General features: G+C 44.9%; 2 protein-coding genes and 1 pseudogene across 2 annotated transcripts in view; all 3 read right to left on the minus strand.

Moving 5' to 3' along the window:
• Positions 1-9,684: 9,684 nt before the first annotated feature.
• LOC134983927 (5S ribosomal RNA) lies at positions 9,685-9,803 on the minus strand (annotated as a pseudogene).
• A 5,988-nt stretch (positions 9,804-15,791) lies between these two features.
• The window catches only part of LOC134983913 (oocyte zinc finger protein XlCOF6-like), a 127,435-nt gene continuing 117,836 nt past the window's right edge, over positions 15,792-25,390 (minus strand). Inside the window, exon 2 of the mRNA XM_063949524.1 lies at positions 15,792-22,568. Coding sequence (XP_063805594.1) covers positions 21,559-22,568 — 1,010 coding nt within the window. The 3' untranslated portion in view covers positions 15,792-21,558. The remainder of the gene's footprint in view (positions 22,569-25,390) is intronic.
• LOC134983916 (uncharacterized) overlaps positions 22,574-25,390 on the minus strand; it is a 29,524-nt gene continuing 26,707 nt past the window's right edge. Inside the window, exon 4 of the mRNA XM_063949526.1 lies at positions 22,574-22,605. Within this exon, the coding sequence (XP_063805596.1) occupies positions 22,574-22,605 (32 nt within the window). The remainder of the gene's footprint in view (positions 22,606-25,390) is intronic.

A 25,390-nucleotide genomic window follows, 5' to 3' on the forward strand; every position in this document is an offset into this window, starting at 1 on the left:
ATTAGCTCTGGGGTGAAAACCAAAAACTGAAAAGAATGGAGACACGTTGGTGGAGGAATGACAAGAATTATTGTAAGCAAATTCAGCCAAAGGAAGAAACTCGGACCAATCATTCTGGAGTTTGGCTGAATACAAGCGCAGATATTGTTTCAATGATTGGTTAACTCGTTCGGTTTGCCCGTTGGATTGTGGGTGATAACCGGATGTTAATGACAGTTTCATCTTTAATGAAGCACAAAAACATCTCCAGAATTGTGCGATAAATTGTGGACCCCGATCAGAAACAATATCAGTGGGTAACCCATGAAGCCTAAAACACATGGTGGAGGAACAAAACTGCCAACCCTTGAGCAGAAGGCAATCGGGGAAGAGCAATAAAATGAGCCATTTTACTAAAACGGTCCACTACCACCCATATGACTCGGAATCCGGCTGAAAGGGGAAGGTCAACCTCAAAATCCATGGAAATATGAGACCATGGCCTGAGAGGGACACTTAAGGGCATAAGTTGCCCGATAGGCAAGGAACGGGGAACCTTATGCTGTGCACAAACCGGACATGAAAAAACAAATTCCCTAACGTCTTTGGACATACTAGGCCACCATACTGAGCGAGAGACTAAATCCAATGTCTTAGTGATTCCCGGATGCCCTGAAACCTTGTTGTCATGGAATTCAGTTAAAACAGTAGCTCTCAAAAATTCAGGAACGAAAAGACGACCAGCAGGAGTAAATCTAGGAGCTTGGTGTTGAAGCTGGTTTAACTGGGTAAATAAATCCTGTGTGAGGCCTGCCCGGATGACCGAAGATGGAAGTATTGGGGTAACAACAGGATTGTTATTGTGAACCGTAAGAAAACTACGTGACAGGGCATCAGCTTTAGTATTCTTGGAACCAGCCCTGAAAGTGATAATAAATTTGAAACGAGTAAAAAATAATGCCCAACGTGCCTGCCGAGCATTAAACCGTTTAGCTGATTCAATGTGTTGCAGGTTCTTATGGTCAGTCAATACCTAAATAGTATGCTTTGCTCCTTCCAGCCAATGCCTCCACTCCTCAAAAGCCCACTTTACCGCCAGTAACTCCCGATTACCAACGTCATAATTGGATTCAGCGGAGGAGAACTTCCTGGACATAAAGGCACAAGGATGTAACTCCAAAGACTCCGGATCCTTTTGAGAAAGGACAGCCCCCCACTCCAACCTCTGAGGCATCAACCTCCACAACAAAAGGGCAATTCCGGATTAGGATGTCTGAGGACTGGAGCTGAGACAAAGGCTTATTTGAGGGCCCGGAAGGACAACTCAGCTTCATGCTACCAGTTGGTAGGATCCGCTCCTTTCTTAGTCAGAGCCACAATGGGAGCTACCAGGTCAGAAAAAGAATGAATGAACCTCCTATAATAATTCGCAAACCCTAAAAAGCGCTGAATTGCTTTTAAATTGGTGGGTTGCGCCCAATTAAGGATGGCCTGAAGCTTCTTGGGTTCCATGGAAAATCCCTGAGAGGAAATTATGTACCCTAAAAAAGATACTTCCGTGACGTGAAATTCACACTTCTCCAGCTTGGCATATAAATGATTCTCACGTAACTTTTGAAGAACCAGACGCACCTGGGTGATATGTTGTTCCATCAATTCAGAAAAAATCAAGATGTTGCCTAAATAAACGACCACGAATTTCCCTAGGAAGTCACGGAGCACATCATTTATGAGGTCTTGAAAAACTGCTGGAGCATTAGACAGGCCGAACCGCATCACCAGGTATTCGTAGTGACCTGACTGAGTACTGAAAGCCGCCTTCCACTCATCTCCAGATTTAATTCGGATGAGGTTGTAAGCTCCTCTCAGGTCAATTTTAGAAAAAAATCACAGCAGAACGTAACTGATCAAATAGTACAGAAATCAACGGCAAAGGATAGGTGTTTTTGACTGAGATCTTATTCAGGGCTCTAAAATCAATGCATGGTCTAAGCGAGCCATCCTTCTTCTCCACAAAGAAAAAAACAGCACTTAAAGGGGATTTTGATGGTCTAATAAAACCTTTCTGTAAGCTCTCCTGAATATAGTCATTCATAGCCGAAGTTTCTGGCCCGGACAATGCATATAATCTTCCCTTTGGCAATGCGGCACCAGGAATTAGCTCAATAGCACAATCATAAGGCCGATGGGGAGGCAGAATGTCCGCATTACCTTTGGAGAAAACATCGGCAAACTCCTGGTATTCCACAGGAATGAGTTCTGGAATGATAGCTGCTACTCTGACTGGAAACGAAATACATTCCTTAGCACAAAAAGTACCCCATTGTGAAATCTCCCCGGACCGCCAATCAATGGTGGGATTATGAAAGGCCAGCCAAGGGTGACCCAGAACAACTGGAACTGCTGGGCAATGTGTAAGATAGAACTCAATTTTTTCGGAATGTAAAGCTCCTACTGTAAGTAGCACGGGAGGTGTACGGTGAGAAATAACCCCATTGGAAAGCGGACTCCCATCTAAGCCATGCATGGTGACACACCTACCCAATGGTAACTGAGGAATGCCTAAGGCCTTAGCCCAAGTTAAATCCATAAAGTTTCCTGCAGCTCCACTGTCGACAAAAGCAGACACCAAAGAACTTGGGCTGCCAGAGGAAACTTTAACTGGGACTAAAAGAGTTATTCGAGGAGATAAGCTGCAGACCTAGGTGAACCCCCTCACAATTCACCTGGTCAAAGCGTTTCCCGACTTGTTCGGACAGTTACGAGCAAAATGTCCCTTACCACCACAGTACAAACAAAGACCGGAATTTTGCCTTCTGGCTCTTTCCTCTGGAGACAGCCGGGAGAGACCCATCTGCATGGGCTCCTCTACGTCTTCTGGAATGGAATAAACACACGGACTTGACCTTACAGGTGTTCCTCTTTCAGCCCTCCGCTCTCTGAGACGACGATCAATCTTAATAGAAAGCTCCATGAGTTTATCGAGAGTCTCAGGAGCGGGGTACTGGAGGAGACTGTCTTTTATAGACTCTGATAAGCCAAGGCGAAACTGACTGCGTAGGGCTGGGTCATTCCAGCCACAGTCGTTCGACCAACGGCGAAACTCAGTACAATAAACCTCTGCAGGATTTCTACCCTGTTTGAGAGCGCGCAACTGACTTTCAGCAGACGCCTCTCTATCCGGGTCATCATACAAAAGCCCTAAAGACTTAAAAAAAAGCGTCTACTGACAACAATGCAGGATCCTCTGCCCTTAAACCGAATGCCCACGTCTGAGGATCCCCCTGGAGTAAAGAAATAATAATCCCAACCCGCTGAGATTAAGTACCTGAGGAAGTGGGTCTTAAACGGAAATAAAGTTTACAGGATTCCTTAAAATTAAAAAATCATTTTCTATCGCCAGAAAAACGGTCAGGCAAATGCATCTTTGGTTCTACCTTTAGGAAGGCTCGCAAAAGATCTTCCTGCGACCTCACCCGAAGCGAAAGATCCTGAACCATCTGAGTAAGTTCTTGAATCTGATTGACTAAGAACTGGCCAGGATTTGGCCCTACACCTGTCGGATTCATGAGGCCAAAATTTTTTAACAAAAACTGAATGAGAGGCAAAAAATTAAAGCCCTGTTTAATTTTAATTTTTTGGTATGGCCGGTAATAATGTTATGATTCCAGCACTCTGGTCTGAGGAGATCTTATTGCGAGGACCGGAGCACTGGAACGAGATGCTGGGAAAGGGAGCGGGAATGGAAAATAGCCCCTGGCACCGTAACTCCGTTGTCTCGCCCGTGCTGTCAGAAATCCCCTGCGAGACTATGGTTGCTTGAGCCCATGGCAGCCGCGTTTGAAGGGCGGATTATGTCTGCCCAACTCCGATGCCCCCCAGTCTTAGTGAGAGACAAAGGGAAATCCGAGACAGGGTGATAACAAGGGGCCCTCTGACTAAACAACCAGGCCAGGGGCTACAAGCTAACTCAAAACTAGAATATGTGCGGAAAAACCGCCAGAGAAAAGGACAACCAAAATATCCACTTGTCCACTTTCCTACCCGGCACCGCCGAGTTCAAGAGAGGACTTGTGGAAGCGGAACCCTCCGCAAATGCTCCAACAACAGAAGATATAAAGATAAAGCGGCTGAGCCGCAACACACAGCAGAGCCGCAACTCACGAAACACCACTCGATGTTAAACGGTGATCAGTCAGGACTCCAGGGAACAAAACGACTTCCTGGGATGAGATGACAACTCCCGAATACAGGACTTTTGAGGACAGGAATGACCGGATACAGCAGGACTGGAAACAGACTCTCAGCAAACCAAAGCAGTATGCAGGAAGCTGTTACCGGCGTCTGTGAGAAGCCCTGGGAAGGTACTTAACAGGGAGTCCTCCAATCAGCTGCTTAGAGCCTGATTGGAATAAATGCCGTGCAGCTGCCTTGCTGCACGGCTGGAGGACAGATGTATGTGCTTGTTCATTAAGCCCAGCAACGGGGAACGCGGTCCGCCAGTGGCGTCCCTGTTGCTAGGGTCCGTGCGGCTCAGCGCGCCCGGCGTCTAGCGTTGCTAGGGAGCCGGCGGCTGAACACGCACGGCTTCCCTAGTTGCTAGGCGCCGGGCCGCGCGGACAAGCGGACCCCGGCGCCTAACAGTTGCAGGGGGATCACTGGTAGATGAGGAAGATCAGGAAGACAACTGGGTCACAGTTAGAAGGAAAAAAGGGGGAGGGGAAGACATGATATCTCCGATCTACCAAACCCCAATAAATTTGCCCAATTGGACAAAGATTCTGAGGATGGCAGTGAGGAAATGACAGAACCAGAGGAGACAGTTCCCTCTAGCATCCAGAGGAGCGGTCCCTCCAGTGCAGATGGGAAAAAAGATAATGAGGTACCTAGTCAGATTGTGGTGGTAGGGGATTCTATTATCAGGAAGACAGGGCAATCTGCTACCGGGACCGTGATCTCCATACAGTCTGTTGTCTTCCGGGTGCTCGGTATGGCACATCGCGGACAGGGTAGATAGATTGTTGGGAGGGGCTGGTAAAGACCCAGCGGTTTTGGTGCATGTTGGCACCAATGACAAAGTTAGTGGTAGGTGGGATGTCCTTAAGAAAGACTATAGGGACTTAGGCAAAAAACTTAAGGCAAGGACATCTAGGGTAATATTCTCTGAAATATTAACAGTGACATGCGCTAGACCAGGGAGGCAGAGGGAGATTAGGGAGGTAAATGTGTGGCTTAGAGACTGATGTAGGAAGGTTTGTGTTCCTGGAATACTGGGCGGACTTCTCAGTCAGGCGCCATCTTTGTCGCAATTGATTGCAACTGAATGAGGAGGAGGCTGCAGTGCTGGGGGGCAGGATGGTTAGAAGGTTGGAGGAGTTTTAAACTAGGAGCCTGGGGGAGGTTTTAGCTAGAAGCTGTGGGTTAATTAGGGAGAGCAGTAAGGATGGGAATAGTGAACAATTTGGGGGTGGAGAAGGAGGGAGCGTAAGATCAGATGGCAAGGGTATTTGCATGGGTATTGACACCGGAAATACTGACACAGGTATTGCCCAAGATATTCCCAATTTATTGCCTAATGATGAATATGGCTCAGCAATACGGTATATAGAAAATAATGTGCATAGCATAAGGGAGGATACTAACATCAGGGAGGGGGGTTAGAAAGTCTTATAGGTCAGATAGAGATAGTAGTGAGGAAGGCTGTATTAAGCACGATGGGGTGGAAAGGGAGGAAGGAGAATAACAGTCAGTAAGGGTAAGTCTAGAAAGACACTTGTAAATATAGATAAGATACCACTAAAACAAACGGGCAATGGAGAGGCTAAGCTAAGATGTATGCTTGTAAACGCAAGAAGCCTATCGGGTAAAATGGGGGAATTGGAATGTCTTGTATCAAAGTCTCAGTATGATATTATAGGTATTACGGAAACATGGTGGGACGACTCTCACGACTGGGTTGCGAATTTGGAGGGATATTCTCTTTTCAGGAGGGACAGGGCTACCAAAAAGGGAGGAGGGGTATGTCTCTTTCCTAAACCATCTCTAAAACCAAACTTAATAGAGGGTATTTTCGGGGAGGCTGGAGATAACGTGGAGTCGCTATGGGGTGAGATCACAAGTGGGGGCACAGAGGCAAAGAAACTAGTCATTGGCATGTGCTACAAGCAACCAGATATTAGTGTACATGACGAGGAACAACTCTTACACCAAACTGAAAAAGCTGCGGGAATGGGGGACATCCTAGTGTTAGGGGATTTTAACTATCCTGATATAAATTGGAGTAACGATTCATGTGTAAAAACTAGGAGCAGCAGGTTCTTAAATACATTAAAGGATCTATACTTGACTCAATTAGTCGAGGACCCAACTAGAGGTAAAACTATTCTGGACCTAGTTATTACCAATAATGTGGACATTATATAAAACACTAAAGTTGGGGAGACCTTGGGAAACAGTGACCACTATATGATCACATTCAACATCAGTTTCAAGAAACAGCTATTAGGGAACAACTAAAACATATAACCTTAGAAAAGCTAATTTCAATATGCTGAGACAGGCACTAAACGAGATTGATTGGGAAGTTTTGTTTCATGGTAAAGACACAACAGAAATGTGGGATGCTTTAAAAGGGTTGCTTGATAGAAATATTCACAAATTCATTCCCATGCTCATATTCACAAATTCATTCCCATGAGCAGTAAATGCAGGAGTACTAAAAACAAACCAATGTGGCTTAATAAGGAGGTCAAAGAAGCAATGGCTAAAAAGAAGCGTGCTTTCAAAACATTTAAATCTAATGGAGGGGAGGAGTCATTCCAGCATTACAAGGAATGCAATAAAAAATGCAAAAAAGTAATAATCGCAGCAAAAATTGTAAACAAAAAGCAAATCGCTAGAGAGAGTAATAGCAATCCTAAAAAGTTTTATAAATACATAAACAGTAAAAGGTTAAAGAAGGAGAACGTAGGCCCATTAAAAGATGAATTGGGAGCTTTAATAAACAATGATAAAATAAAAGCGGAAATACTGAACAATTTTTTTCCTCAGTATTCACCAGGGAGGATCAGTCGGAGAAAGTAGTGCATAAAGATAGTGAAGGTAATGACTCTTGGCTGGATACTTGTTGACCTCGACATCTTCGGACTATCAAACCGAATAAATTTGCACGGCTGGACGAAGATTCGGAGGATGATACTGAGGAAATGACGGTGGAGGAGGGGACTGCTCCCTCTAGCATCCAGAGGAGCAGCCCCTCTGGCACAGTTGGGACAAAAGATAGTGAGGTACCTAGTCAGATGGTGGTGGTAGGGGGACTCTATCATCAGGAAGGCAGATAGAGCAATCTGCTACCCGGACCATGATCGCCGTACAGTCTGTTGTCTCCCGGGTGCTCTAGTGCGGCACATCGCGGACCGGGTAGATAGATTGTTGGGAGGGGCTGGGAAAGACCCGGTGGTCTTGGTGCATGTTGGCACCAATGACAAAGTCAGCAGAAGGTGGGATGTCCTTAAAAAAAAAGACTATAGGGAATTAGGCAAGAAACTTAAGGCAAGGACATCTAAGGTAATATTCTCTGAAATATTACCCATGCCACGCGCTAGTCTGGGGAGGCAGAGGGAGATTAGGGAGGTAAATGTGTGGCTTAGAGACTGGTGCAGGAAAGAAGGATTCGTGTTCTTGGAACACTGGGCGGACTTCTCAGTCAGGCACCATCTTTTTTGTCGTGATGGATTGCACCTGAATGAGGAGGGGGCAGCGGTGCTGGGGGGAAGGATGGTTAGAAGGTTATAGATTTTAAACTAGGAGCCTGGGAGGAGGGTTTAGCTAGAAACTACGGGGCATGCAGTGAGAATATTGGGGATGGCAGCAGTAAATGAAATGGGGGAGAATTTGGGGGGAGGGTAAGAGCAGCCGGTAAAGGTATCAACATGGGTACTAAAAGAGGTTTTACCAAAGCACTAACTAATGACAATTACAGGTCATCGTTGCTACATAAGGTGAAAGATGTCCCTAACGCAAAGGGAAATACTTATCTTAGTTGTATGTATGTGTACGCTAGAAGCCTTACTGGTAAATAGGGCAAATTAGAAATACTTGCAGCAAGCAAACAGTATGATATTATAGGCATTACTGAAACTTGGTGGGACGAATCTCATGACTGGACAGTCAAACTAGAAGGCTATTCGCTGTTTAGGAGAGACAGACTAAATAAAAGGGGTGGAGGGGTGTGCCTTTACGTAAAACCATTTTTAAAAACTGATATATGGGAGGATTTGCAGGAGGAGACTGTAGATATGGTCGAGATGCTATGGGGTAGAAATTGCATGTGGCTAAAAGGGAATAAAAAAGGTAGTATTGGGGTTATGCTACAGGCCGCCTGGTATTAATGTATCTAACGAGGAATTGTTACTGAAGCAAAGTGAAAGAGCAGCAGGAGTAGGAGACATGGTAGTGATGGGAGATTTTAAATATCCAGAGAAAAACGATTCATGTGATACTGCTAGGGGTAATAGGTTCTTAAACACACTTAATGATAACTACTTAGTTCAACTAATTGAGGAACCCACCAGGTACAATGCAATCTTAGACCTGGTATTAACAAATGTCAAAGTCGAAAAATATTGTAATGCATATGCCCTGTACTAACCCCATGCACATGCCTGCTGCGCGTGCACTCAATCCGCCGTGCGTGCACATATCCGCAATTTGCGTAGGATCGCTCCTGCGATCATGCGCGTGATATGGGTATTTACGACGGAGTTTGTGAGCGCGTAGAGGTTTATTAGAACATTACATATTTAACCCAAATAGTGTACATTTTAGATATAACTCCCTTGCACCACATCAGCGAGTATCAATAGTTTAAACAGATCCAGGACTAAGGGATTCGCCGTTGCATGATAGGAAGGGTCAGATAAAGGTTGGAAGGCGATGTCTAGTATCCTATAACAAGGGGTGTGGTCTTTTATAAGAGAAAAAAGACAAAGGCAGCTATATATCTTTTCCAGGGCACACTTATGAAAAAAATAGTATGTGTGTTGAGCAATAGATGTATAGGCGCTAACTCTAGTTAACTATGGTTTTTTCTTTCCTCTCCATATGAATCCGGGGACTATTCGAGTTGAATTTGGCAGAAGATAGTCTTGAGACAGGACCGTGGAGGAACTATACATCGCCTTGATACATAATAATTAAGGGAAGTTTCCATCACACATTTATTTTCTAGAGTTAGCGCCTATACATCTATTGCTCAACACACATACAAATCTAGAACCAGGGGTTTTGGAGGGATTCCCCTATTTGCAAACAGAGACGGGCTGCTAACAATAAGCGCACATTAGGACAACCCAACATCCCTAACATATTATGAAAAAATTAATTAATAAGATGATGAAATATGAGAAAATTAATACTTAACTTTTATGAGATATACTTAAAAAGAGAGGGAGAAGGCAAATATAGATGAATAATGTTTCAAAGCATAATTGCTACAATTTTGAGCGATAGGATTTAGATGAGCGAATTTATCTTTATTCCCTTAGTGGTCTAGAGATTTCCTTAATTGATAATTTTTTTTATTGGGAATAGGGTAACTCCGTTGGGTTCAGCTGTAGCCTGTCAGACTAGCACAAATGAAAGTAGAAATTAAATACCTGAATCTGCACAGAAAATCGTAAGGACACAAATGACTGGAGAATAAAATACCTACGGTACCTAGTATTCCCTGGTGGTCTCCCAACCGGGTACTGACCAGGCCCTGCAGTGTATGGCTTCCAAGATCAGACGAGATTGGGCATACTCAGTGCGGTTTGACCGTAGGTGGGTAAATCTCCAATCTGTGCAGTCAATTCCAGTGTGCGGATACTCATACACATTGTTTATTTTGAGCATATCATAAATGCCTGAATTATTGTTGGTATAAGAACAGAGCATTAAGCAACATTTGTGCTGATTGTTATACTAATGAGAGCAAAAGAAATCAGGCAGTGATGTAAGTACAATAGCTGAGTATGATAATCTAACAGGGATTGATCCCCAATAATGCATAAAATTCAGTGCAATGAGAAACACACAGGAGATTATATATAATTGTCTAACAGGGATTAATCCCCAATTCTGGGTGTATATGATTTAGCACACAAAATTCCAATAAACATTAGTTCCCAAAAGCAGATATCCTGTGGTTTTATCATATTTTAACAAAATCACAAATTGAAGATACTTCAACAATCCTAAAGATATATATATATATATATATATACAAACACCAAATATGAGGCGGCACTCAGCAGACTTGTGAAAAAATCAATCAAGTGTATTCAATACGGCCAACGTTTCGGGGACCACCTCCCCGTCTTCAGGACAAGTGTACAGTGACAATCAAACCATTTTATAACAAACAACTTACCCTCCCTGATCAGATTCCCCGCCAGCGTCTTCCACGGCCGCGTCTCCCGCGCTCCCAGCCCGGCGTCCACAGCGTACCACGTGATGCCCACCACGTGATGCAGAAGTGACGTCACGGCGCCCGGCTCGGTCGCGTTACCATGGGGACTCTGAAAACAAAACATACAGCATGGACTGGATTAGCCGGCTAGATCATTTCGTATTTGTTAGTGCAACGCTTTCATTAAGACAGTAAAGGAAAAGAGAAATAGAAAAATATATATAATCATGAAGTGGAAACCATATATAAATAGTGCATAATGCAAATTCATAAGATCCCAATATGGGAATTACATACTTATATTAAAATACACGATCTAGCCCGCTGACCCCTGTCCATTAAAAACTAAACAATCCATATTAACACATGATACTCACGTGTTAAATCACAGTGCAACATATAATAAATACATATATGTGAATAAATTATTATTAAAAATAATACATATATAACCCAACATATATCAAATAATAAATATGTATAGATCCAAACATATAGTGTATTTAAAACATATAGTATATTTGATATCAACCTCTCAGGTGGTCCTCAACTCCACCTTAATTAGAAAAGACCTACTAACTAGAATTTAACATTGCTAAACAATGTGGTTTTTGCAACATACTGTTTCTAATACGTATGCATAACACTTAACTCTCACTGATACTCTGTAGCTATAATCATATAAAATTGATCAGACCTAGGCTCTCATTTAAGCCCCCCGGCTTCAATGTGTTTAATCTGTGAATCCACATGGATTCCAACTGTAGGAGTTGTTTACCCCTGTTCCCACCTCGCTGTGATGGTGGTACGTGATCTATGATTCTGTGTTTAAAAGTGGCCATCCCATGTTTGAATTCCACAAAGTGGCGGGCCACTGGCTGTTCGCCACTCCCTGATGCCAAAGCATTCCTGATGGCTTGCCTATGTTGCGCCATCCTGACTTTGAACTGACATTCGGTCTTTCCTATGTAGTACCGCCCACACGGGCAAATTATGGCGTATACTACAAATCTCGAACTGCATGTTAGCGGCCATTTTATTGGAAATTTTTTGCCACTAAAGGGGTGGGAGATGTTATCCCCAGGGGACATGTGTGAACAGGTTGTGCACCCCGTGCATTTGTAGCAACCATTTTTTCGTGTCAGAAAATTAGTAGGGGTGGTCTTTAATTTGGACAAATCTGTCTTTACCACGATGTCCCTAATGCTTCTACCTCTTGTATAACTAGGCATTAACCTTTTGTCATGAAAAACTTTCAGTTCTGGGTCAGTAGACACCAAGGGCCACAGAGATTTTACTTTCTTACTGACCTGATCACTTTTCACATTATATTCATTAACCCATGGGATAACTCCTGACTTTTCCTGTGTTCCCTGAGTCTGCAAAAGTGTTACTCTATCCTTTTCCTGTGCTTTCCTTCTAGCCCCCTGTAATAGTTTTATGGGGTAACCTCTTTGTCGAAATCTTAGTTCCATCTCATCAAGCTGTTTTAGTTTTTCGGTTTCCTCATTATTAACTCTGCAAACTCGCAAAAATTGAGAGTATGGCAGACCGTTAATTGTGGCAGGGGGGTGAAAACTGTCGTATCTTAAGATCGTATTACGATCAGTGGGTTTTTTAAATAAACCTGTCATAATCTTACCCTCCTGAAGCCTAATCCTGATATCCAAAAAACAAATTTCAGACTTATGGCATGTCAGTGTCAATTTAATGGGACTAATCGTGGCGTTATGAGCAGACACCAGTTTGCTGAGTTCTTGGGCCTCTCCTCTCCAAAAGAAGAGTAGGTCATCTTTATAACGAAAATAGATGAATAACCGCTCAGCTATTCCGGGATCAGTAAAAAATACTGACCTCTCCACTTCCCACATATATGCATTAGCGAACGAGGGTGCCACAGGGGATCCCATGGCACACCCCGTCCGCTGTCTATAGAACCTTTCTTCAAAGATAAAAAAATTGTGGGTAAGTGTGAACTCAAGCAAACTTATAAAAAAATCAATGTCTGGTCCCAAATAACTCAAATTTCCTGTAACCAATTGCCTCACTGCCTGCAACCCCTGTGCATGGGGTATACAGGTGTACAGGCTTGTGACGTCAGCTGTTGCCATGGTCACATCTGGCGGTACATGATCAATGTCCAGGAACTTTCTTAATAACATGTTAGAGTCTTTCAAATGTGTAAATGTCCCCTGGATACAAGAGGTAGAAGCATTAGGGACATCGTGGTAAAGACAGATTTGTCCAAATTAAAGACCACCCCTACTAATTTTCTGACACGAAAAAATGGTTGCTACAAATGCACGGGGTGCACAACCTGTTCACACATGTCCCCTGGGGATAACATCTCCCACCCCTTTAGTGGCAAAAAATTTCCAATAAAATGGCCGCTAACATGCAGTTCGAGATTTGTAGTATACGCCATAATTTGCCCGTGTGGGCGGTACTACATAGGAAAGACCGAATGTCAGTTCAAAGTCAGGATGGCGCAACATAGGCAAGCCATCAGGAATGCTTTGGCATCAGGGAGTGGCGAACAGCCAGTGGCCCGCCACTTTGTGGAATTCAAACATGGGATGGCCACTTTTAAACACAGAATCATAGATCACGTACCACCATCACAGCGAGGTGGGAACAGGGGTAAACAACTCCTACAGTTGGAATCCATGTGGATTCACAGATTAAACACATTGAAGCCAGGGGGCTTAAATGAGAGCCTAGGTCTGATCAATTTTATATGATTATAGCTACAGAGTATCAGTGAGAGTTAAGTGTTATGCATACGTATTAGAAACAGTATGTTGCAAAAACCACATTGTTTAGCAATGTTAAATTCTAGTTAGTAGGTCTTTTCTAATTAAGGTGGAGTTGAGGACCACCTGAGAGGTTGATATCAAATATACTATATGTTTTAAATACACTATATGTTTGGATCTATACATATTTATTATTTGATATATGTTGGGTTATATATGTATTATTTTTAATAATAATTTATTCACATATATGTATTTATTATATGTTGCACTGTGATTTAACACGTGAGTATCATGTGTTAATATGGATTGTTTAGTTTTTAATGGACAGGGGTCAGCGGGCTAGATCGTGTATTTTAATATAAGTATGTAATTCCCATATTGGGATCTTATGAATTTGCATTATGCACTATTTATATATGGTTTCCACTTCATGATTATATATATTTTTCTATTTCTCTTTTCCTTTACTGTCTTAATGAAAGCGTTGCACTAACAAATACGAAATGATCTAGCCGGCTAATCCAGTCCATGCTGTATGTTTTGTTTTCAGAGTCCCCATGGTAACGCGACCGAGCCGGGCGCCGTGACGTCACTTCTGCATCACGTGGTGGGCATCACGTGGTACGCTGTGGACGCCGGGCTGGGAGCGCGGGAGACGCGGCCGTGGAAGACGCTGGCGGGGAATCTGATCAGGGAGGGTAAGTTGTTTGTTATAAAATGGTTTGATTGTCACTGTACACTTGTCCTGAAGACGGGGAGGTGGTCCCCGAAACGTTGGCCGTATTGAATACACTTGATTGATTTTTTCACAAGTCTGCTGAGTGCCGCCTCATATTTGGTGTTTGTGAGTATATAGGGATTCATCCCTGAGGAGGGCACCGGAGCAAGGTACACCCAATTGGGGAGGCCAGGAGTGCCGGAGTATTGTTTACATATATATATATATATATATATATATATATATAGTAAACAACAAAGCAGGCGGCACTCCAAGTCTGTTTGAGATTCAAGTGTATTTCACACACAAGTGATCCGACGTTTCGGGGTCCAAGCGCCCCTTGACAAACATGAAGGTGGTCCTGGGCTCTGTAGAGGAGGAGGTGGAACAAGCAAAGGAAAGTTGTGTCCCTTCTTAAGGGGCAATGGTGGACATTGTGAATGGTGAAAGGAAGGTTTTTGTGGGCAAAGAGTGAGTTATGCCATATATACCAGAAGCATGGGTCTTCAGCCTATGGCCCTCATTCCGAGTTGTTCGCTCGCTAGCTGCTTTTAGCAGCTTTGCACACGCTAAGCCGCCACCCTCTGGGAGTGTATTTTAGCTTAGCAGAATTGCGAACGCAAGATTAGCAGATTTGCGAATAGAAATTTCTTTGCAGTTTCTGAGTAGCTCGAGACTTACTCTGCCACTGCGATCAGTTCAGTCAGTTTCGTTCCTGGTTTGACATCACAAACACACCCAGCGTTCACCCAGACACTCCCCCGTTTCTTCAGACACTCCCGCGTTTTTCCCAGAAACGCAAGCGTTTTTTCGAACACACACATAAAACGTCCAGTTTCCGCCCAGAAACACCCACTTCCTGTCAATCACACTCCGATCACCATAACGAAGAAATTTCTTCATAAAGCCGTGAGTAAAATACCAAACTTATTAGCAAATTTACTTGGCGCAGATGCACTGCGAACATTGCGCATGCGCATTAGCGACTAATCGCTCCGTTGCAAAAAAAAAAAAAATAACAACGAGCGAACAACTCGGAATGAGGGCCCATATGATGTGCCACCATTAATGTGGCTTCTGTCTTGTCCTACCAAGCTTGATTTATGTGCTTTGTAATTTTTATAAGCAGGATACAGGCTGATTTTTTTTATTTCTGCAGTAGACTAGAATAAGCCCAGACAGTCCCACTTCCATTATACCACCTGAATGTGACGGACAGTGACCACCGTGCCATCACTTACCTGTATTCTTACACGAAACAGAATGATGGAACACTTACACGGTTTCTTTACATCTTCTGGGGTCCACTCCGAGATTAGACATTATGGCGTAATTACTCAGACGGGAATATAAAACAGAATAAAAATAAAAGCTATAATGCAATAATTAGATGCAAACAAAAGCTTTTATTATGAAATCATACAGGGGAGTATCTGCACCATATAGATGTAACATACAACAAACCAACGCAGATGGAACCTGGGTGACTCTAATGCACATGGTAATGTACAGGGTATATATGGATAGGATCTTGTATCAGAAAACACTCCTTATCAAGATGAGTGTCAGCAACAAGTTAGGCAAACTAGAAGTGAAAACACGTTCCAATGTCCTGTAGCAATACAGATTGTGGAAACTGGTATTAGACATTCACATTTACACAAAGCACAAGATACAAAATAAACAGCAGAAAAAAGACCTAAGCATTTGGGATGTATTATTTAGGAAGTAAAATAGGATTTTGGTACCTACCGGTAAATCCTTTTCTCTTAGTCTGTAGAGAATGCTGGGTATTCCAAAAGGACCATGGAGTATAGACGGATCCGCAGGAGCTTGGGCACACTGTAAAGACTTAAACTTGGTGTTAACTGGCTCCTCCCTCTATGACCCTCCTCCAGACCTCAGTTAGAAAACTGTGCCCAGGAGAGATGGACAATTTCGAGGAAAGAATTTTTTGTTATAAACACAGTGAGTGTCATACCAGCTCAGACCTCAAACACACCGTAGAACGTGGCATTCAGTAGAATACCAGTCAACGGCATGAACAAAACCCAGCCACATGCTGAGAGAATATGTAACACAACCCGTGTGTCCACAGAAACAAAAATAGGACCCTGCATGCTATGTCATGAACAACGGTAGCAACCACCAGATAGAGAAGACACACCACCAGGGTGTAACCAAAAAGCAATAACTGTAGACACCGTACGCACTGGGACGGGCGCCCAGCATCCTCTACGGACCAAGAGAAAAGGATTTACCGGTAGGTACCAAAATCCTATTTTCTCATACGTCCTAGAGGATGCTGGGGATTCCAAAAGGACCGTGGGGTTTATACCAAAGCTCCAAAATGGGCGGGAGAGTGCGGACGACTCTGCAGCACCGAATGAGCAAACATAAGGTCCTCAACAATCCGGGTATCAAATTTGTAAAGCATGGCAAAAACTTTTGACCCCGACCAAGAATCCGCTCGGCAAAGTTGAACCGCCGAGACTCCTCGGGCATTCGCCCAAGAAAATCCCGTCTTCCCAAAAGAAGGAACCTTCACCGACTTCGGTGACGGCAAAGCAGCCGTAGAACAAACATGCCAGACCGCATCACAGATTCAGCATGTAACAAACTCCATAACGCAGTCTCCCAAAGTAAGCTGGGAACATACCACATAAACAGGGTCTCTGTTACTCCAAACTAAGCCAAATAGATGACTTGCATACTCAAAACCCTGGCTAGAGCAAGGGGGTTTGAACTAGCTAATGCCTAAGTAACCCCCTGCATCAACAAAAGCCTGATTTCTGCGAAACCCCTCTTGGTAGAACTATCAACCGAGTACTCAATTCCTCTCTATCCACCTGAAAGATCAAACAAGGCTCTTGTGGGACAAGACCACCACTTCCGACACCCGCCTTGCGGACGTCGAAGTAAAAAACCTGACCACTTTCCAAACGAGAATTTCCGCAAAGAAACTTAATATAGTCTTGCCTTCACATCGGCTTGTAACGTATGGATAAGCAGGACCTAGCTGAAAGTCCTCCATAGGAGCCTTCCTGGATACACACCGAGACACATAATTACTCCAACAACGGTTGTAACGCTGTGCCGTGAGTTCTTTCCAAGCCGGAAGAATTGAAGAAACGACTTCACTGGGAACACCCATTCAGCTTAGGATACGACCTTCAACCGCCCCACCATTAGACGCAGCCGCGGTAAGTCCTGATACACGCCCTGATCCTGTTGTAACATTACGTCACGTAAAGGAAGAGGGCAGTAATTTTCTAGGAGTAAACCATGAAAACTGGATAGCCAACCCTCTCTGGTTAGACCGGAGTTCAGAGGATCATCGATCATCTTACGCTTACCACTGCCAGAAAAGTGAAAGCGGAGAGGCCACCTCGACCGACTAAAAACAGTGTCACAAGGATGTCTGCTGCTATATCCTGAGTGTCTCTTAACCTGGAACCCTCTCCTCGAGGTCTCACGTTGAGGCAAAACGCCAACATGTCCAATTGCGACACTCCACAAAGACTTGGCACGTCTGGGAAAGCTTCTCAATAATGACAGTATTTTTCCCGGCTGAATATCATGTCGCAAAGGAAATCTATGTCTCCGTCATTTACCTCCGGAATGAAGACTGCTAACATAGCGTTTACCAGACTTCCCCCTCAACTGCAAACAGCGCATCTTCTGCCATTTTCGTGGTTTTTTTTTTGTTCCGCCCTAGCGGCTTACTTACGCCATTTCTGACAAGGCTTCTGGCAGAATTAACACGTCAGAGCATGAAGAACACGTTCGTCTAAAATAGCTCTTAATTCCAAAACTTACAGCAGACAAGTTTCCCAACCTGACCTCATCCTCTGGAAATACGTCCCTTGCAAAGGACTGCTCCCCAGCTTCGGAGATCTATATGCACGGACACCAAGATCTAAACCTTTATCCCTCTATAAGGAAAAAAATCGAGCAGACACCACAGGAGCGATGTCCTGGCCGTTTTGATTATATTCCGGTGGATGCGCAGGTGAGACCCGGACCACATTTCCAACTGGTCCCATGAAAATCACTCTGGTATTAGACCTGCTCTCCGAAAAAAAACCTCTCATGCCGCATCCATCTGTCTTCTTAATGGAACCTATTGATGAGGTGTCACCTCAAAGTCGATCCAACTCTGGACCCTCAGACCTCTTTCCACAGGAAAACACCAAACCTTAACCGGTCAGTATCCACTCTGAAAACCACTTCTGACATCTGCGTCGTTGGGAACAACAGGCCCATTTCTGCGCCGAAGAACCGTCAAATAAACAAGGATATGCACCTTTTTACAGGGACAACCAGACAATGTCCTGAACGTGACGCACCTCTGTAAGGCGTTGCGTGTTACCTCCCCTTCCATAGGGGAGAGGCAAAATCTATTAGAAAAAACAGTAAGGGGAAACAACCGTAATTCAGAATGTTCCCCTTTGGCTTCTATAAATAACTCACATGTCGTAGTCTATTCCTAGACTAACTGAAAATTAGTGGACAAGTGGTCACCGAAGTGGGGACCAGCCAGATAGACTCAGCGACAAGTGGTGTATATAGTGGAAACAGAAACTACATCCACTTCTGCGAACCTAACCAGGTTGCAGAACACTTACCTTTTCACCTTCCACTGTCTACACAGAAAAGGAAAAAGAACGGTCTCGAACCGGTTAAACGACTGCATCCCACAAAATAATGCGTCATCCACCGTTGTGAAGGAGGTTAACTCACGAATTTAGCCTTATCAGCGGATACCGCCGAGATTAACTGAAGAGAGGCCACACCAAACAGCTGTATACCTCCCACCAGCATCTCCCGGAGACCTCCTCCGCATTTTTCCGGTCACACCACCTGCTGTCACTTGGCAGCCTGCTGTAATGTTATAAGGAAAAATAAACATAGGCAAGCCCTACCCACTCTGAGTAGGATAATTCTATCGGAAGCTTACCCGACTACCACACTCCCTCAAGTGCATCCATTGCAAATAAGGTCAAAGTATAGAAATAAAATTTCACTTAGCTGCCTGTGTATGATCCCTTGCGACCGGGCTCTGCGTCGACCAGGAGTTGACTGTCATAGATTTCTCTCCGCGAGATTAATATTCGGACTCCTTGAGAGCATCGAAACCAACTCGTCCCGGCCAATCTAGAGCTTAATCAACCGACAGTTATCCCCACAGACGCCTTTGACAAAGCCCTCACACCTGTCGACACACGTCGACTAACCAATAGTGAGTAAATAAAACAGGGAAACAGTGTATTTATGTATTACAATAAGGATTCTGAGTCCATTATCAATCCTAATGCTGTATGACACCCATACAGCATTAAAACACTCTGTGTCCCCCTTCCTTCTTAGTATACAGCAAGTCCCGGTGGGGAACTTTGGAAAATGGCGCTGACCCCTCTGTGAGGTCTAAGCTCCGCTCCTTTCCAGTGCACTTAAGCCCGCTCGACAAAAATAAAGAAATATATATATATATATATATATAAATAAAACCTTATATTGAGCCGGGGGAACCTATACACAGGGAGATTACACCTCTGGGAGGGCAACAGAGTCCAAACATTGCGTTCCCCACTGTTTGTTCTTGGCGGGGACAGCAGGGAAAAATGGCGCTGACTGAGTGGGTGAGGCTAAGCTCCGCCCCTCTCGGCCGAGTACTAAATACTAGGCCCCCCTGTGCCCCAGACAACGTTGGGGAAGCGGGAGTTCCGGCGCATCGCGCACCCGCCGCTCTCATGGTGGGTCCCCGTGTGCGGCGCCCGGGAGCTCTAACTATCTATGCTGCCCCGGACGCCACCACCTCCCGGCGCCCTGTACCCATGGCGGCCGACGGGGACCACGGCATAATGCGCCTACGGGGGTCTGTATACGGAGCCCCCGGCAGCGTGAGTAAGAACTGTTAAAACTGACTCGCTGCCCAGGGCGCTCCCCCCCGCGTGCCCTGCACCCGTATAAGCGGTGTCGGGGAAATAATTCAAGTATACTGGCGGGGGATGAACCACGGTGCCTCGGCACCTAAATGCTTTTTTTTTTGCCAGTTCACATTAAGCAGACCAGTAACATGCTGCCCAGGGCGCTCCCCCCCCCCCACCAGCGCCCTGCACCCTGTGAGTGCCGTTGGTGTGTGGGAGCATGAAGAGCAGCACTACCACTGTACTTCCATTACTGAAGTCTTCTGCCGTCTGAAGTCTTCTTTTCTTCCAATACTCACCCGACTTCTTTCTTCTGGCTTCTGTGAGGGGATTGACGCCGTGGCTCCGGGAACAAGAAGCTAGGCGCACCAAGTGATCGAACCCTCTGGAGCTAATGGTGTCCAGTAGCCGAGAAGCAGAGCCTTGAAACTCACAGAAGTAGGTCCTGCTTCTCTCCCCTCAGTCCCACACTGCAGGGAGCTTGTAGCCAGCAGGTCTCCCTGAAAATAAAAAACCTAACATAAAGTCTTTCAGAGAAACTCAGTAGAGCTCCCCTAGTGTGTGACCCATCACTCCTGGGCGCAAAGTCTAACTGAGGTCTGGAGGAGGGGCATAGAGGGAGGAGCCAGTTCACACCCAGTTTAAGTCTTTACAGTGTGTCCAAGCTCCTGCGGATGCGTCTATACCCCATGGTCCTTTTGGAATCCCCAGCATCCTCTAGGACGTATGAGAAATAGAGGTACATTAATGAAAAGCGTGAGTAACAGTCATCAGTCTGCTTGTGAAGGTCTCTAGAGTGGAGGCATCTTGGACTGTGCAAGGCAGTGAGTTCCATGGTCAAGGCTGCAAAGCTAAAAGTTCAACCCTTAAATGAATGACAGGAGATTCTTGGTACTGCCGGTAACAGTCCTTCATCTGTAGAAGCAAGCAGGGCAGTAAGGAGGCAGGAGCTGCTTCTAGTACCTTGGACCATGTAATGTTGGTCTGGGAAGGTCAGTTAGCCAATTATGAAACAGATTTGTCATCTTACAGGCAGCCGGTGAAGGGAGTAGAGAATTGGTGTTATGCGGCAGGAACGGGCTGGTTAGGTAACAGCTTGGCTGCTGCATTCTGTACTAGCTGCAAGCTCCGTAATTCTTTTGCTGGGTGACCCAGGTAGATGGCATTGCAGTAGTCTATGAACTTCTGAGGGAATCAAAAGCTTGTTTCTGGCTATGGTCCACAGATGGAAGAATGTGGATTTGTATGTGGCGGATACCTGATGTCTGTGTCAGCCACATACCAGGACAACACAAAGATTCAGCACATGTTCAGTATTTTGCAATTCTGAACACCGAAGCATAAATCCAGATGGTTGGTAAAGTCTTGTCCTTTGTTGGGGAGCTTCTATTATGTTTAACAAAGACTGAGTCACAGCCAACTGGCATCATCCACCCCTGGCGCTCAGCTAGACAACCATTTATTGGTATTAGGTTCTCAGTACATGGAGCAAAAAGCAGGTAATCAGCATAGCAGTGGTAGACCAGGCCATGACGTCTGATTATATCACCCAGTGGTAGCATGTATATTTTATAAAGCATAGGAGATAGGATTCAACCTTGAGGAACATTGGACGACAGTGATAATTATACTCCAGAAGATTTAAATGGTTCCGTACTTGGATAATGTCTAATATGTTCAACAAGAGCAGATTTATTTCTCTCACAGCATGAAAATGGCTTCTCATCTGTGAAATCGCTGATGTTTAACAAGAACTGATTTCCGTACAAAACATTTCCCACACTCAGAACAGGAATACGGCTTCTCACCTGTGTGACTTCTCTGATGTGTAACAAGAGCTGATTTCTGTGAAAAACATTTCCCACACTCAGAACAGGAAAACGGCTTCACACCTGTGTGACTTCTCTGATGTGTAACAAGAGCTGATTTCTGTGTAAAACATTTCCCACACTCAGAACAGGAAAACGGCTTCTCACCTGTGTGACTTCTCTGATGTGTAACAAGAGCTGATTTCTGTGTAAAACATTTCCCACACTCAGAACAGGAAAACGGCTTCTCACCTGTGTGACTTCTCTGATGTGTAACAAGAGCTGATTTCTTTGTAAAACATTTCCCACACTCAGAACATGGAAATGGCTTCTCACATGTGTGACTTGTGTGATGTGTAACAAGATGTGATTTCAGTGTAAAACATTTCCCACACTCAGAACAGGAAAAAGGCTTCTCACCTGAGTGACTTTTCTGATGTTTAACAAGAACTGATTTAAATGCGAAACATTTCCCACACTCAGAACAGGAAAACGGCTTCACACCTGTGTGACTTCTCTGATGTGTAACAAGATCTGATTTCCATGCAAAACATTTCCCACACTCAGAACAGGAAAACGGCTTCTCACCTGTGTGACTTCTCTGATGTGTAACAAGATCTGATTTGCATGCAAAACATTTCCCACACTCAGAACAGGAAAACGGCTTCTCACCTGTGTGACTTCTCTGATGTGTAACAAGAGCTGATTTCTTTGTAAAACATTTCCCACACTCAGAACATGGAAATGGCTTCTCACCTGTGTGACTTCTGTGATGTGTAACAAGATGTGATTTCAGTGTAAAACATTTCCCACACTCAGAACATGGAAATGGCTTCTCACCTGTGTGACTTCTCTGATGTATAACAAGATCTGATTTGTATGTAAAACATTTCCCACACTCAGAACATATCAGTGGCCTCTCACCTGCCTTAGCTGGATGATGGGTAATAAGCTTTGTGTTCTGTGTAAAACATTTGGCATCTACAGAACATGGAAACACTGTATCTACTGTCAGAGCTGTAACAGATGCACCAATATCAGAGTGATCAGGAGAACGTTTCACTGGATCAGAGGGATCAGCTGATAGAGCTGGATGTATAATTGGGGTAATGGGGTTATCTCCTGGAGAATCCTGTCTACTGTCATTATCTTTTATGTCACAATCCGGGGATAACATTAGATGTCCTTCTGAGATATTTCTGCTTGTGTGTCCATCTGCTGGAAATAAAATACATTATGGAAAATAAGATTTTACTCAATCTATTTCTCCTAGTCCGTAGTGGATGCTGGGAACTCCATAAGGACCATGGGGAATAGCGGCTCTGCAGGAGACTGGGCACAACTAAAAGAAAGCTTTAGGACTAACTGGTGTGCACTGGCTCTTCCCCCTATGACCCTCCTCCAGACCTCAGTTAGGATACTGTGCCCGGAAGAGCTGACACAATAAGGAAGGATTTTTGAATCCCGGGTAAGACTCATACCAGCCACACCAATCACACCGTACAACTCGTGATTTTAAACCCAGTTAACAGTATGATAACAATGGAGCCTCTGAACAGATGGCTCTCAACAATAACCCGTTTTAGTTAACAGTAACTATGTACAAGTAATGCAGACAATCCGCACTTGGGATGGGCGCCCAGCATCCACTACGGACTACGAGAAATAGATTTACCGGTGAGTAAAATCTTATTTTCTCTGACGTCCTAGTGGATGCTGGGGACTCCGTAAGGACCATGGGGAATAGCGGCTCCGCAGGAGACTGGACACAAAAGTAAAGCTTTAGGACTACCTGGTGTGCACTGGCTCCTCCACCTATGACCCTCCTCCAAGCCTCAGTTAGATTTTTGTGCCCGAACGAGAAGGGTGCACACTAGGTGGCTCTCCTGAGCTGCTTAGTTAAAAGTTTAGTTTTAGGTTTTTTATTTTCAGTGAGACCTGCTGGCAACAGGCTCACTGCATCGAGGGACTAAGGGGAGAAGAAGCGAACTAACCTGCGTGCAGAGTGGATTGGGCTTCTTAGGCTACTGGACACCATTAGCTCCAGAGGGATCGAACACAGGCCCAGCCATGGAGTCCGGTCCCAGAGCCGCGCCGCAGGCCCCCTTACAGAGCCAGAAGCAAGAAGAGGTCCGGAAAATCGGCGGCAGAAGACATCCTGTCTTCACCAAGGTAGCGCACAGCACTGCAGCTGTGCGCCATTGCTCCTCAGCACACTTCACACTTCGGTCACTGAGGGTGCAGGGCGCTAGGGGGGGGCGCCCTGAGCAGCAATAAAAACACCTTGGCTGGCGAAAATACATCACATATAGCCTCCAGGGCTATATGGATGAATTTTAACCCCTGCCAGAATCCATAAAAAAGCGAGAGAAAAGTCCGCGAAAAAGGGGCGGAGCCTATCTCCTCAGCACACTGGCGCCATTTTCCCTCACAGCTCCTTTGGAGGGAAGCTCCCTGGCTCTCCCCTGCAGTCACTACACTACAGAAAGGGTTAAAAAAAGAGAGGGGGGCACTAATTAGGCGCAGTATTAACAATACAGCAGCTATAAGGGGAAAAACACTTATATAAGGTTATCCCTATATATATATAGCGCTCTGGTGTGTGCTGGCAAACTCTCCCTCTGTCTCCCCAAATGGCTAGTGGGGTCCTGTCTTCTATCAGAGCACTCCCTGTGTGTGTGCTGTGTGTCGGTACGTTTGTGTCGACATGTATGAGGAGGAAAATGATGTGGAGGCGGAGCAAATTGCCTGTAATAGGGATGTCACCCCCTAGGGGGTCGACACCTGAGTGGGTGAACTGTTGGTAGGAATTAACAGTGTCAGCTCTTTACAAAAGATAGTGGTTGACATGAGACAGCCGGCTACTCAGCTTGTGCCTGTCCAGACGTCTCATAGGCCGTCAGGGGCTCTAAAGCGCCCGTTACCTCAGATGGCAGATACAGACGCCGACACGGATACTGACTCCAGTGTCGACGGTGAAGAGACAAATGTGACTTCCAGTAGGGCCACACGTTACATGATTGAGGCAATGAAAAATGTTTTACACATTTCTGATAATACGAGTACCACCAAAAGGGGTATTATGTTCGGTGAGGAAAAACTACCTGTAGTTTTCCTGAATCTGAGAAATTAAATGAGGTGTGTAATGAAGCGTGGGTTTCCCCCGATAAAAAGTTATTGGCATTATATCCTTTCCCGCCAGAGGTTAGGGTGCGTTGGGAAACCCCCCTAGGGTGGATAAAGCGCTCACACGCTTGTAAAAACAAGGGCTCTACCCTCTCCTGAGATGGCCGCCCTTAAGGATCCTGCTGATAGAAAGCAGGAGGGTATCCTAAAATGTATTTACACACATACTGGTGTTACACTGCGACCAGCAATCGCCTCAGCCTGGATGTGCAGTGCTGGGTTGGCGTGGTCGTATTCCTTGACTGAGAATATTGATACCCTAGATAGGGACAGTATATTATTGCCTATAGAGCATTTAAAAGATGCTTTTCTATATATGCGTGATGCACAGCGGAATATTTGCCGACTGGCATCAAGAGTAAGTGCGTTGTCCATTTCTGCCAGAAGAGGGTTATGGACACGACAGTGGTCAGGTGATGCGGATTCCAAACGGCATATGGAAGTATTGCCTTATAAAGGGGAGGAGTTATTTGGGGTCGGTCTTTCAGACCTGGTGGCCACGGCAACAGCTGGGAAATCCACGTTTTTACCCCAGGTCGCCTCTCAACATAAGAAGACGC

Source organism: Pseudophryne corroboree (assembly GCF_028390025.1).
Source record: "Pseudophryne corroboree isolate aPseCor3 chromosome 3 unlocalized genomic scaffold, aPseCor3.hap2 SUPER_3_unloc_29, whole genome shotgun sequence".
Classification (NCBI taxonomy): domain Eukaryota; kingdom Metazoa; phylum Chordata; class Amphibia; order Anura; family Myobatrachidae; genus Pseudophryne; species Pseudophryne corroboree.